The 14,688-nt window shown below is 43.7% G+C and overlaps 2 protein-coding genes across 8 annotated transcripts in view; one reads left to right on the top strand and one right to left on the bottom strand.

Moving 5' to 3' along the window:
* The window catches only part of ZC3H14 (zinc finger CCCH-type containing 14), a 47,363-nt gene extending 43,149 nt beyond the window's left edge, over positions 1-4,214 (bottom strand). For all 6 annotated transcript variants that reach the window (XM_042990308.1, XM_042990309.1, XM_042990310.1 and 3 more), the window contains exons 1-2: positions 4,056-4,214; positions 3,536-3,578 (exon numbers count right to left, since the gene is read on the bottom strand). In XM_042990308.1, the coding sequence (XP_042846242.1) occupies positions 3,536-3,578; positions 4,056-4,091 (79 nt within the window). In that variant the 5' untranslated portion in view covers positions 4,092-4,214. The remainder of the gene's footprint in view (positions 1-3,535; positions 3,579-4,055) is intronic.
* A 7,787-nt stretch (positions 4,215-12,001) lies between these two features.
* Positions 12,002-14,688, top strand: part of PTPN21 (protein tyrosine phosphatase non-receptor type 21) — an 82,352-nt gene continuing 79,665 nt past the window's right edge. Inside the window, exon 1 of one of the 2 annotated variants that reach the window (XM_042990301.1) lies at positions 12,002-12,321. The gene's annotated coding sequence lies outside the window, so the exon portion shown is untranslated. Of the gene's footprint in view, positions 12,322-12,427; positions 12,493-14,688 lie in introns of those variants that run through there. The other variant, XM_042990302.1, reaches the window with a different exon arrangement.

The raw sequence follows: 14,688 nt of genomic DNA, 5'->3' as shown, positions 1-14,688 counted from the left end.
TGAAATCGTGACCTGAGCCGAAGTTGGATGCTCAACTGGCTGAGCCACACAGAAGCCCTCTAAAACTATTGATGACCCCAAAGAACTTTTATTTATGTGAGTTATCTATTGGTAATTACCAGACTAGAAAAACTAAGAATTTAAAAAAGTATTAATTCATTTAAATTAGGGGGCGCCTGGGTGGCTCAGTCGGTTAAGCGGCCGACTTCGGCTCAGGTCATGATCTCACAGTCCGTGAGTTCGAGCCCCGCGTTGGGCTCTGGGCTGACAGCTCAGAGCCTGGAGCCTGCTTCCGATTCTGTGTCTCCCTCTCTCTCTGCTCCTCCCCCGTTCGTGCTCTGTCTCTCTCTGTCTCAAAAATAAATAAACGTTAAAAAAAAAAAATTTAAAAAAAAAATAATAAAATAAAATAACATACCACACGTCAATAAACCCATTTATATGACATAAATAACATTTTTATTAAAAACCTACATTTTCCCAAAAAAAATGCAAAAGTTGTGTTTTTATAAATCTCCTTAATACATGGATTTTAAGAAGACAGCTGGATCCTAGTTTCTCCTTCTGCATTTAAATGTTATGCTGTTCTAGTTGAAAAACATGAAGAAAATCTGGCCTCACAAATACATAGTGAGAAAATAAAGTATAGCTGACCCTTGAACAACATGAGTTTGAACTGCCTGGGTCCAATTATACCTGGATTGTTTCTGCTACAGTCATCAAAAATGTATTTTCTCCTCTTTATGACTTTCGTAATGTTTTTTTCCCATAGTTTATTGTAAAAATACAGCAATATATATAACATACAAAATATGTGTTAATGGACTGTTTACGTTACCAGTAAGGCTTCTGACCAACAGTCGGCTAGTAGTTATATTTGCGGAGAGTCAAAAGTTGTACTTGTATTTTCGACTGTGTGTAGGGAGGGGGAGAGGGAGTATCCAGCAACACTAACCCCCCAATTGTTCAAGGCTCAACTGTATTTTAACAGCCTTTTCAGATAATGCGGATATTCTTTTGTGATACTATACCAAAACTCAACAAGTGGTACTTTCTTAAAGGTTAGCAGCAATATGGAAACTAAAACTCTATCAATGACCTTTTTACACTTATTACATGAAAATCCCTTGATCCATCTTCCACTTTTATTTTTTTTTAATGCTTATTTTTGAGAGACAGTGGGGAAGGGGCAGAGACAGAGAATCTGAAGCAAGCTGCCAGCTGTCAGTGCAGAGCCCCCAACACAGGGTTCAAACTCATTAACTGTGAGATCATAACCTGAGTTAAAGTCAGATGCCCACTGACTGAGCCACCCAGGTGCCCCCATCCTCCATATTTAATGTATCTTTTTTCCCCTGTGTAATTCTGTATCATCACGCATTGATCATGTGAAAGAATAGTGGCTAAGGGCGCCTGGGTGGCTCAGTTGGTTAAACGTTTGATTTCGCTCAGGTCTTGATCTACCAGTCTGCGAGTTCAAGCCCTTCATGGGGCTCTGTGCTGACAGCTCAGAGCCTGGAGGCTGCTTGGGAATCTGTGTCTCCTTTTCTCTGCCCCTAGCCTGCTCGCACTGTCTCTCTCTCTCTCTCAAAAATAAATACACATTTTAAAAAATTACACATTAAAAAAAGAAAGAAAAAAAAATACTGGCTCACTGAGCTATACAAATCACTTGATATGCTGATACATTTCATTATGAGACAGAAAAGAATCATTTGTCAATATCATTAAAAATCTTTTGTCTTAAATGTTTGAGAGAAAGTGAGTGCACAGACGAGCGGGGAAAGACGCAGGGAGGCAGGAAGAGAGAATCCCAATCCCAAGCAGGAAGAGAGCCACCCAGGCGCTCGAGAAATTCTTTTACGTAATGGGAAGCTTTCAAGTTCATGAAGGTAAACACAAATTTTTCAGAATTCTAATTTTCATTTGAAAGCTCAACTTTTGTCACTGGCAACAAAGTGTATCAGTTTTTTCCTTTGCTCACTTTCAAGAAAATGTCTGCCAAATACCCAAGTGTATATATCTAGCTTGTCAGAATATAAAAATGATGCTCCCATGGGGTGCCTGGGTGGCTAGGTTAAGCATCTGATTCCATTTTGGCTCAGATCATCATCTCACCATTCAGAGCCCCTGCTTATTAGGATTCTCTCTCCCTCTCTGCTTTTCCCCGGCTCATGTATGCAATGCACTCTCTCTCAAAAATAAACAAAGATTAAAAAAAAAAAAAAAAAAGATGTTCCATAAAAAAGGTGGCTGGGTTTAGTTCTCAACTCAATCACACACATCCTTTCCATTTAGACAATCCATCCTGCTTTAATATACAGCACAAGTACTTTATGAGTAATTCCTACTTTCTCAGACCACACATTAAAAAGATGTAGTCAAGGGCCAGGGTTTATAAACGATTTTTACTGCTTCACTAATTACATATGTATACATACATATTTTAAGCAGGCTTCACACCCAGCACAGAGCCCAATGCGGGACTCAAACTCACGACTCTGAGCCGAGATCAAGAGTACCACACTTAAAACGACTGAGCAATCCAGGCACCCCCCCTCTCCTTAATTATATCCTTAAATGAAACTGGCTTTAAAAAAAAAAAATTCTAAGCGGAAGGGTGTGAATACGATCGGTCATAAGAGTTTGGTATGAGATCTCAATTTAGGGTAAGGTACCAGCACTTTGACCACTGCCATTTGCCCAATCCAAATGTCAGCACAGTGAAAAGAGCGAGTACCCTATCAGTATTACTATGAAAACAGTTTTGACTTCACAAAAACCCTTGCCATCTCTCACACCGTAAGAACCACTGTTGTAAATGGTAGCTATTACTTTTACAGGAGGCACCAGCGTTAGAGCCAAAGAGATCTAGGTCTCAATCCATAAAGCGCTGCTCAAGTAAGCACTCAAAACCTCAGTTTCCTTGCTTGTACAGGGAGGGTTATTACCACTTACCCCTCAGTGTTCTCCTGGGTATTACCGTGACCTAATGCATAGACAACGGTTAAACACACTGCCTGACCCAAAGTAAACACTCCAATTATAAATCATAAACGAATAAAGAGAACGCATTACTGTATGCGGTAAGACAAAACGGGACAGGAAAAAAGAAACATCTGAAAAAAAAACTCACTGAACCAAGACAGAGGCAAATGTGAGAAAACATTCATATGCAAAATAATGGTTCTGAAACCAGAAGATCAAAAAGAAAGTAAGGGAAATAGGAAAAACAAAGTAAGAATCAGATAAACATTATGGAGAAGACGACAGAGCCTCAAGAGAGAGGAAGCTAAACAATTTTAAAAACACCATGGGACTTGGGGGGGGGGGGGACAAAAACAAAAACCAAGGTTGCATATAGAGCCTTCAAGAAAAAACAGTAAGTCAAATAAGTAACCAGGGAGTACCGGATTTGGAAGTAGAACGGGATCTCTCCAAAGTCAAAAGTACGGTGGGGAGAAAAAAATGCATTCACTAAAATTCAATTAGCAGCAAACTCTAAATTCTACTAGGCTAGCAACAAAAAACTTACCAACATAAGCTCCTAATTCTTGCAATTTCCCCTTAATGGCACTCTGACGGGAGGGAAAAAAAAACAAGCGTGCGTGTGAGAAAGGAGGAAAATCACCGGGCTCCTTAACGCAGAGGCAACTCAGCGGCTGCGTGCACCTCCCGCCCCTCCGCGCCCAGGTGGGGGTGGGGAGGCGCCCGGGCCCCCTCCCCCGTCCCCGCGACTCCTCCCCGCCCCCTCCCCCTCCCCCGTCCCCGGGCCTCCCGCCCGGCCCTACACGCCTCCTTCCGCTCCGGGCGGCTTTCTCCTGCCGCGGCCCCGCTCGCCCGCCGCTCTCTCCGGGGCCGCCTCTGCGCCCAGGCCCAAGGCGGCCCAGGCCGAGGTGAAGCCGTTCGCCGACCCTACAGCCCGCCCAGAGCCACCGGCGGCGACTAGGCCGCGGCGTCCAGGCCGGGCCCACAGTCCCCGTTACTCCTGACAACCGCGCGCTCGCCTGCCCGCTGAGGCCCGGGTTCCCGTCCACGCTCGACGCGGGCCTCACCCGGATCTTGCGGCTAATCTCGGTGCCGATCTCCATGGCTCCACGGCGGGCGGCGGGCTCAGCAATGCGCGGCTCTTCGCTTACCCAAGAGACCCGCGCCGGCTCCCGGCCCGCAGCTCCGCCGCCGCAGCCGCCAGCGTCGCTCCCGGCCGCGCGCTCTGCGTGACCCGCCCCCACCGGCCCGGCGCGCCGGGGTGAGCGGAGTCGAGCGCGCCTGCGCTTGCGCCTGCGCGCACGTGGGCCCCGGGAGTCTGTGTTCGAGCGACCTCTGCTGGCTACAAGTTGAGCAGCGGCGTGAAGATGCCCTAGGCTTCTCTCCGCCCCTCTCCGCACCTGGAGAACTCTACCTTTTCCTTGCCCCCATTTACTCATTTTACCCTCTTTTGGAAAATAAGGATGAATTAAATGCGCAGCAGAAAGATCCCTGGTTTTGGAGTGATATCTGAGTTAGAATCCAGACTTCACTTGCTTTTAGTGTGATATTGGTCTAGATAATTTAAACCTTCGGGTCCTACGTTTTCCTACCTGTAAAATAGACTGTCTCCTAGCCGTTGCATTATAATTACACTTGAGGCAAAGGAATATCCTCCGCAACAGAACCAATCAATCACAGTTCTTTCTAATGACCACAACTGGCTCTCGGGTCTGGTTCTGCTTTCCTTCTCCGAGGCCCATCAGTGGCTCTTCCCCAAGACCTATCCTCACTCTTCTGCTTTCTGAAGTCCCTCCCGTTAAAGTTTTTTTCTGTCAGCCCTGAGTTCTCCCCTAAGCCCCACTCCCAAATTCCAGATGGCTTTAGGCATTTGTATTTCCCCTAAAATGAACATCAAAACTTAAGTCTTCTTTATCTTTCCTGATCCCCACTCAGACTGGTTTCTACTCCTGACAGCCCGGTTTCTATGAATAGCGGCTTCATTCTCCCTGTCCGTAATCACAAAATCTTGGAATTAGAGTAAGCACAAAGCGATGTCTCCTTTCTCCCCCATATCCACTAAATCTGGAAGTGGTCCCTATTAGTTACCCATTGCTGGGTAACAAATGACCACACTGAGCAGCTTAAAATACATGCATTTATCATCTCATGGTTTTCATGATTCAGGAATCTGATCACAGCTTAACTGAGTCCTCTGGTCAGACTCTCACAGGGCTGGAGGTGAGATGTCAGTCATGCTGTGTTCTCATCTGGAGGCTTGACTTCCCTAAGTTTTTTTTTTTTTTTTTTATGTATCTGAGAGAGACAGAGGCAGCACAGCACGGGGAGGGGAGGGACAGAGAGGGAGAGAGAGAGAGAATCCCAAGCAAGCTCTGTGCTGCCAGCCCGATGTGGGGCTCAAACCCACAAAACCACGAGATCACAACCTGAGCTGAAACCAAGAGTGGGACACTTAACCAACTGAGCCACCCAGGTACCCCAGAGGAAAACTCCACTTTTAAGCTCATTGGTGTTGTTAGCAGAATTAATTCTCTTGCAACTTTATGAGTGAGGGCTCCAGCTTTTTCCTAGCTGTTGTCTTGAGGCCACACTCGGGCCTTAGAGGTTGCCTACAGTTCCTTGTCATGTGTTTCTTCACTCTGGCTACTTACTTAAGCCCTCCAAGACAGTCTCTCAGCTCAGGGAGGAGGGCCCAGCTCCTCTTCTAAGGGCTTTCATTTAATTTAGTGACTTAGGGCCACCCAAGTCCTGACCCCAAAATCAAGTGATTTAGGGCCTAATTACATCTGAAAAATCCTTAATTTATTTTATTTTATTATTTTTTTTCCATATTCATGAACTAAAAGCAAGTCATAGGTGCTATCCACACTCAAGGGGAGGAAATTATACAGGGTGTAAACAGCAGGGGCAGGAATCATGGGGCCATCTAGGATCTGTCTGCCACATGGCCCTTTATCTGATATATTTTTTTTTTCTTCTGAATTCCTATAGCATCTATGCGGAAGCTACTGGTATGACACTTAATATGCTCTCTGTAATATTAATTGTGTGTGTCCTCTCTAGCAAACTTACAAACTGTTTTAGTTCTGCATTCCTCCAAAATTTCTTTCAGGATACTAGACACATAGGAAGCAAATATTTATAGGATATTTGTAGGATATTTTGTAGGCTATCAAATATTTGTATGATAAAATAAATTAACTACCTAAATTAACGAAAGCATTCCTCATGGATTAATCCAATGATCATGCACTCATCCAACATTGATGAGAAGCAGTGGAACAGAGTGACTGAGAACAGGGACACCAGAGCCAGACTGTCTGGGTTTGAATCCTAGCTCTGCTACTCCCTCCAAGACCTTAGGCAAGTTGCTTGTCCTCTCAGTGACTCAGTTTCCTCATCTGTGACATAAGTATGATAGCAGTTTCTCCTTCATAGGGTCATGAGGGTGAAATAAGTTAACATTTTGGGAAGCATTTTGAACCATGCTTGGCTTACAGCAGCACTGTGTTGATTAAAAATTAAATGCCTTCCCAGAACCAGACACTGTGCTGGAAGCCAGAGCACAGACATGATCAAAACTGAGTCCCTGGGGTGCCTGGGTGGCTCAGTCAGTTAAGTGTCCGACTTCAGCTCAGGTCATGATCTCACGGTTCGTGGGTTCAAGCCCCCTGTTGGGCTCTGGGCTGACAGCTCAGAGCCTGGAGCCTGCTTTGGATTCTGTGTCTCCCTCTTTCTCTGCCCCTCCCCCAATCATGCTTGCTCGCATGCTCTATCTGTCTCTCAAAAATAAACATTGGAAAAAAACAAAAACTGAGTCCCTGCTTTCATGACACTCTCAGTCCAAAGGATAGTACATTATTTCTATTTCTTTACCCATCATTTCAGAACTAAGAATGAAAACACAGGATTTTGTATCCATTACTGATTACAAAATCCATAGTCAATACTTAGATAATACTGAAAGAACATTTTAGAAAGAACAGAGAATGTTTTCATTAAAATGTATTTAGAATAGGGAAATTTTTATTAAAATGTATTCAAGAGGCGCCTGGGTGACTCAGTTGGTTAAGTGTCCGACTCTTGATTTCAGTTCAGATCATGATCTCAGTCATGAGTTGGAGCCCCAAGTCGGGCTCAGCACTGATAGTGTGGAGGAGCCTACTTGGGATTCTCTTTCTCCATTTCTCTCTCTGCCCCTCCCCTGCTCGCTCGCTCTCTCTCAAAATAAATAAACATTTAAATAAAATAAAATAAAGTAAAATAAAATAAAATTCCAGGATCGGTTAACTTTCAGGACAATCTATTTAAAACTATGGAGGAAGAGATTTGCCAGCTGCTTAAGAATTCACACATTTATAATAACAAAGAAGATGAAAAGAAATACTTTTACTTAAAAAAAGGGTAGAGGGTGTCTGGCTAGCTTAGTCAGTGGAGTGTGTGACTCTTGATCTCAGGATCGTGAATTCAAGCCCAACGTTGGACCTGGAGCTTACTTAAAAAAAGAAAAAAAAATTCACACATTTAGACCTCAGGAGTTACAGTGTCTGGATCACAGGGGACAAACCCACTAAACCAGTGGTATTCAGTGGTCCATCACTGTTCGAGGTGCTTCCCTGTGAGATGCAGCTTCATAAACCACATGACATCCAGAGGAAGATGATCATGATGATGGTCAGACAGAAACCATGAAATTTACAAAGGGTATTTATTTCACTTGAAAAAGACTAAGCTGGACCAAGAAAATTCTTTCTGGCATGCAAGAGCTCTCCATTTTAGGAGGAATGACATATTTTGCTCTAGGGGATAGAATGAGGACTAGATTTCAACAAACCGCAATGCAGCCGAAGAAGGTTCTGGGCTGTCTTTCCAAGAAAGAGGACTAAAAAATGCATTGGCTTTGAAATCAGAGGGGCCTGAGCACTAAGCCCAAATCCATGGATCCGGAGTCCTCTGACACTGGCTTTGCAGTATCCCCAGCCTCCTCTCAGGATAGCATTCCACCTGGATGTTGCACGTGCACATCCTTTGCAAGTGTATGTGGGGAGAGCACGGAGGGGGTGGGGGGTCGGGGATGGTTTCTTTCAGCTTGGAATGCTTTCCTCTTCTTTTCCTTGAGTTCTTAGTGAGCTTTTTTGTTTGTCCTTCCAGACTCAGCCAGAAGTTGATCATAGTGATAAAACAGACATTACCACCTCACTTAAAATGTATAATTTTTTAAATGTTTTATCTAGTTTTGAGAGAGAGAGCACGTGTGCGTACATGCACAAGTGGGGGAAGGGCAGAGAGGGGGGGACCACAGATAAAGCAGACTCCTCACTGACAGCAGTGAGCCTGAAGTGGGGCTTGAACTCAAGAACTGTGAGATAATGACCTGAGCCAAAGTCAGCGCTCAATTGACTGAGCCACCCAGGCACCCCTAAAATATATTCTCATTGGTATATTCCCCTTCTATAATATACACACATACACACACACACACCACACATATATAGTACTGGAATGTGTGTGTGTGTGTGTGTGTGTGTGTATACATATATATATATACACATATATAGGTCTAAGTCTTTGTGGCCTCTGGCTTGGAATAAATGCAGAATGAGTGCAAGTTTTTCAATAGTGAATATCACGTGGTTTGTCTGTCCTTGGATCAAAAGTCCAAAGTGTTGGGAATTATAGTCACAGTGCCACTTTGCTACTGAGGCTGATAAACGTTTTTCCGTTTTCTTGTCCGTTGGAACAAATATACTGCCAGCACCATCATTTTTCTATATCCAGGGGAATCTATGCTCTATATTCTCACACTTTTGCAGCTGAAAAGTTGCTGCACCTGATAAAGTGCTGAATGTGGTAGGCAGAGCACACAGTGAGGATTCAGACTAAAGGAGATTTCACCTTTCTGGCTGTGGCTCCCGCTACAGGAATCATTATCTCTATGTGGTGGGAGGAGGGAGGCATTCATTCAGATTTCTGCAGAAGATGGTAATTTACCCAGTGAGGTATGGTAGATACTCACCAAGCTTAATCTCTTAACTCCTAGTATTAGGAGATTAATTTCTTAACTCCTAATATTGGTCAATGGAGCACCAAACCCACAATTTCTTTCCTTCTTATGGAGTCTCTTTTTAGTACAAGATTTTCTTTTTAAAATTTTATCTTTTAAAAGATTTAAAGTGATCTCTTCACCCAACCTGGGGCTCAAATTTACAACCCAGAGATCGAGTTGCGTGCTGTACAGATGACTGAGCCAGCCATGCGCCCCTTAAAGTTTAATTTAATAAGAATTATCTTCACGCGGGTAAGTATTCACACTATGTCACTTTCTGGGTAACAAGAGGAGGTAAAGATACAGATCTGTAATGGCCTATTTATCCACAAAATATCTCTAGATGGATACATAAGGTTATGGTAACACCCGTTACTGTCAGGAGGAGAGCTGGGTGTCTAGAAGGCAGGGTGGGAAGGAGACTTTTCACTTATACCTTTTTGTATCTTTTGAGGTTGAACCATACAAATTACTTCACTTCCTTTCATACAAACATAAACCAGTAATAAATTCATGTCTGACACTTTAAAGGGGCTATTTATGTGGCTTACCACGGGGGTGTTACTATCAAATTAATATGGTTGAGGGAAAATAGTTTAAGTACTTGGTCAACAAATGACACTTGTGCTGTGTGAGGGAGAAAGTTCAGATCTGTTGTCTAATATTGCTTGGGTTTTATGGTCATTTTCTATTTTTAAAATTCTTTTATTTTCTTCCCGATTCAATTAACACGTTTTTATTTAGTGCCTACTCTCTGCCAGTAGTGTCCTAGGAATGCTAGGAGATACAAAAGAAGCCTTCATGAAATAGTTTTCAAAGTTCTTGCCAAGTGTGGAGATCACTGTGGAATGGGGTGGCTAGAAAGTTGTCTTGGAACCAGAGCTTGCAGAGAGGAAAGGCTCAGACGAATGAATGGGGGGCAGGGCAGGCGGTGCTATGGGCCAGGAGAAACACTTGATTGGGGGATTCAGGGGGAAGAGAGAAATTAAGGATGGCCAGAGAGGCTAAGACCAGTTTAGAAAGGCCTGAACGGACAGGCAGAGAAGCTAGCCTTGGGGGTCCATTAGGAGTGATAAACCCAAGGGAGAGGTAAGCTTGGTATTAGCATATAAAGGAGAGAGAACTGAGAAACTGGATGCAAGACCACCCTTGTTGCAATAACCCCCGGATGTAAAATGATGGGGGTTTGGTTTAGAATTGTGGGACAGATAGGAAAGAAGAAATCATGAGGCATTACAAAGGAGGAAATACCAGGCCTTGATGGTAGGCTGGAGAGGAGAAAGGTATTAGAATCTCACATAATTTCAATTTTTCTAGCTTGGGAGACCAGAAAAGGACTCATTTTCATGCCTCTTTTCTTTCCTCACACACAGTTTGACCCCCTCAAGGTGTCCTGCTGAAATATCAGTTATAAACAGAATTAATTTAATTTTCCATTAGAAACACATGTGATCTTATTTGCTTTTAGCTCTGTCACCAGACTTGAATCTTGCCCAGGCTTTGTTCTCTCATAGCACTCATGCCTCTATGATGTATGTGTGATGTGTAGGTGTTTTCATCTTCCACTAGACCAGGAGTCTCCTGTGTGCAGGGACCATGACTTAGGTATTGTAAGTACTCATTGTCTGCTAGTTGTTGAAGAAAATGAGAGTTAAATAAAATGTAACACAAAAAATCTTTCCAGAAACAATGCTATTAAAAAAAAATCATTTAGAGGCACCTGGCTGGCACTGTCCTTGGAGGTCAACTCTTAATTTCGGGGTTGTGAGTTCAGGTTCCAAGTTGGGCCTAGACATAAAAATTTTAAAAATCATTTAAATTAAAATGTACATAATAAAAACGTCCCTGCTTCAGTCACTCAAACCACATGTCAAGTAAAGATGGAAAAACCTGGGACGCCTGGGTGGCTCAGTCGGTTGGGCTTCCGACTTCAGCTCAGGTCATGATCTCACAGTCCGTGGGTTCGAGCCCCGCGTCGGCTCTGCGCTGATAGCTCAGAGCCTGGAGCCTGTTTCAGCTTCTGTGTCTCCCTCTTTCTCTGACCCTCCCCTGTTCATGCTCTCTCTCTGTCTCAAAAATAAATAAATGTTAAAAAGAAAAATTTTAAAAAAGACGGAACAACCCTACTATGATGGTGTTAGGGTCACACAGTTTTGTTCCTCCGCTTAAGTGTTGCAATTCAGGGGTAATAATGCAGTGTAAAAAGACAGTATTGTGTAATAATAAGCACTGCTAATAGGGCCGAGGCTTAAATGAAACACTTCACATATATTTTATACAAGTTACTGGAAGGTGATTATCATTCTCCCTAGAGAAGAGAGAAAGCAGGTAGAGAGAGCTTAGGAGAGTTGCACAAAGTTACCCAGCTAGAAAAGTGTTGGCACTGAGAATTGAACCTAGACAACTTTACCATGGAGTCTCCTCCTTCATAGCTCTACACCGTATTGCATATACAGCTCTTTTGGAGACTGAGAGGTTATTTGAGACCTTATCAACCTTTTTTTTGGCGGGGGGGCGGGGAGGAGACTTTTCCATCCAGTACTAATCAATGTTTTCCCTTTTTTACGGGGTAGATCTTTAGACGTAAGCATGGAAAGAAGAAATAGAATATTTGAATCGTTTTCAGAAATATACAACAGTAAACGGATAACTCTAGCGATTACAGCATATTACGGACCACCTAACAACAAAGTAGTAAAACTCTTTACCTGGAACCGAAATAATATCCCCCTCCCCTCATTTTTATTAAAAGGCTTGCTTTATTTGGAAACTCTTAAAATAAGTGGTCATATGATTAAAAAAAGCAGCGGCGCGCCCCCTCCCCGGCGGCCGGGCGCAGCTGTCCGCACCTCCCCCGCGCCCCGCCACCCGCATTCCAACTCTCTGAGGTCACGGGCCGCCGCCGCCTCCCCAGATCCGCCCGCCCGCCCGCCGGGCCCTTGTGGGGAGGGACGCCCGGCCCCGGCCGCTCCGCTGCTCCGGCCGCGCGTCCCGTGCGCGTCCGTCCGTCCGTCCTCCTGCCGCCCCGACCCCCACCCGGTTCCTTTGTGCGGCGCTCCCGGCCCGTCCCACCTCCAGGCCTTTCCCGTCGTCGCCGCCGGACTCTGCCCAGGGGAATGGTCTGCGGGCCGAGGTTTTGGAGACAGGAAGTGAGGCGCGCGAGCCCCATGAGCGCGCCGCGCCGCGGGCTGGCGTGCGGGCGCGGCTGCGGCTGCCGCGCGGCGGGACCCAGGGAGGCGGGCCGCTGAGCCGGGCGCGCGGCCCTGAGGATGCGGGAGCGGGAGCAGGTGAGGGCGCGGGTCCCCGGCCGGCGGGCGGACGCTGGGGCCGAGCGGTGGGGTGTGTCCGCAAGCGGGGACTTCGGAGCGCGTCGGCCAGCTCAGGCGTCCCGGAGGATGGGTCCCGGTTCCCAGACCCCTGGCAGCAGCGTAACAAAGAGAAAAGTCTTCCGTTTCCAGGTTCTCCGTGATCTATTTGGGTTCATTTCTAAAGGGGATCTTGAACTTCTATTCTGAACTCGGTTGACTATTGAGGCTAAATTCTGGATCACAGTTTTAAAAGTCTTAGGCATAGTTGCGTCTCTCAGAATATTAAGTGCGAAATTTGCCGGATAACTTTGGCGAGAAGGCGAGTAGGGAAGGATTGTTTGGTGGTGACTTGTTTTTGGAGTAGAGTGTTTACTCTGGAAAAAAGAATTCTTGGGTCTGCAAATTCCGACTTGTGATTTCTGCAAATCCTGATTAGATTGGCTTGCTCTTGGCATACGCGTCTTATTTTCTTTTTTGCTGAGAAAGCCTTATAATAATAGCGTACTCGCAAACACATTCAAAACACTCCGTGTGCTCTAAGTGACAACCGCTGTATGCCTAATTAGTTGCTGACAGATTTTTTTTTAACTTTGGGATATGACAGTAATTTTAATCTGATAATAGTTGTCTGTTTTGTTTCTAGGGTATGGTATTCTCGAGTATCTACGCATAAGTCCGTGAGAAAAATGTTTGATTTAATGCTGTAGATTTATGTATTACTCTAAAGATGTCATATACCCCTAGTGATTATTTTAAAGTATCATTGGCAAATTTACATGTGGGGAGGATCTTAGCAAGGGTGGAAACGACAGTATTCAGAGTGACTCTATTTGAAAAACTTTTGAAAGAGGATGTGAAAACATTAAAATGAATTCACAGACTGCCTTTTGAAAAGTGGAAAAGAATTTAACATGTAGCTATTATTACATAACAGAATGGTTTTGTAGAGAAAGTATTTCCTAGTTTCTCCTTCAAAAGCGAATTATGAATTATTTGTTTAGTAGAGAAGTTATAATTTCAGACCTTTCAATTTACTGCATATTATTCTACACCTGAAACCCCCAAAAAGCAACTTATATTTCTACTCCATTTGCTAGTGAATACTATACGTAACTGAAAATTAAAATGTGTTAATCGTTGATAATTTTCTAAATTATTAAACAGTATTAACATAGGTTTTCTATAAATAAGCAAAAAGCAAGCTATTCTTGTGGATAGATCTTGGGGAAAAAGGTACCTGACATCGACATGCACACCCACATTGACCCCTCAACTTTCTCAATTATAACATCTACCAAAATAAAGAACATTGACTTTTCTTTATCTCTGATGCTGTACATTTCAAATCTCAGGGACAACTGAAAGTTTTATTCTGCATCTGCTTAATCAGAGCTTTAAGTTAATAATTAAGTTATATAGAGTAATATCTACTGCCTTCAAGGCTGTTAGGTCTGTCTTTGTAATGAAGAGTCTACCGTATTTGAACACTCTTAATACACATCTTTCCTCTGTATATATGCAATATCTTGTCTTTTCACAACACTTAATTTGTCTTACTTTCAGTTATCATAATTTGTATATAAAATTGAAATCCACCACCTCATCTCATGAAAGGTATTTATGTAGTATATGTGGTATTTTATGTACATCTAATCTTTTTTAAAAATATGTATTATACAAACACTGATGGCCCATCAGGCAATTTTTTAGTTAAAAGCTTATTATTTAAAATTCTCATTTGATTTTTTTTTTCCTTTTGCCTCAACTATCTATCTAGTTTATACCCTGAGGTAGGAAGCATTGAAAATCGCAAGTGGAGACCATATCTTTTTATATTTGTATTTCCCCCTTGTAGTATGGTCCTTTTACCTATAGAAAGTACCCAGCAAAAATTTTGTTGTTTAAAACAGCACTTTATGTAGTCCCGGTTGCCCTTTCTCCTCTATTGCTTGTTTTTAGCTTTTATTTTTTGGCTACCTGGGCATAACCAGAATTCCAAAGACAAAAACCAAAGCAAAGCACAAACAACAGAAAACAAAACAGAGAGCGAAAACCGTGGCTCCGTCCTTACTAGAGATACAGCCATGTATATAATTATAGCATGCATGTAATCTCCTTAAGGGCAGCGACGGCTTAGGGTTCGTTTTAGATTTCTCACACCGTCCACTACACCGCCTTGTACTCCGAGATGCAATACACTTTTGTGGAACGGAATTCTAAATGTTAACTTTGGCAATGCCTAGTGAAATAGCTAAACCCTGTTCTCTAGCTCTGCCGTACCCCAGCCCTGTGTGCCCATCACCTCTGAAACCGAGACGCAGTCAGGAAAGTGGGAAAGAGCAGAGG

This window comes from Panthera tigris, chromosome B3 (assembly GCF_018350195.1).
Source record: "Panthera tigris isolate Pti1 chromosome B3, P.tigris_Pti1_mat1.1, whole genome shotgun sequence".
Lineage (NCBI taxonomy): Eukaryota > Metazoa > Chordata > Mammalia > Carnivora > Felidae > Panthera > Panthera tigris.
This window is presented reverse-complemented; position numbering and strand designations above follow the sequence as displayed.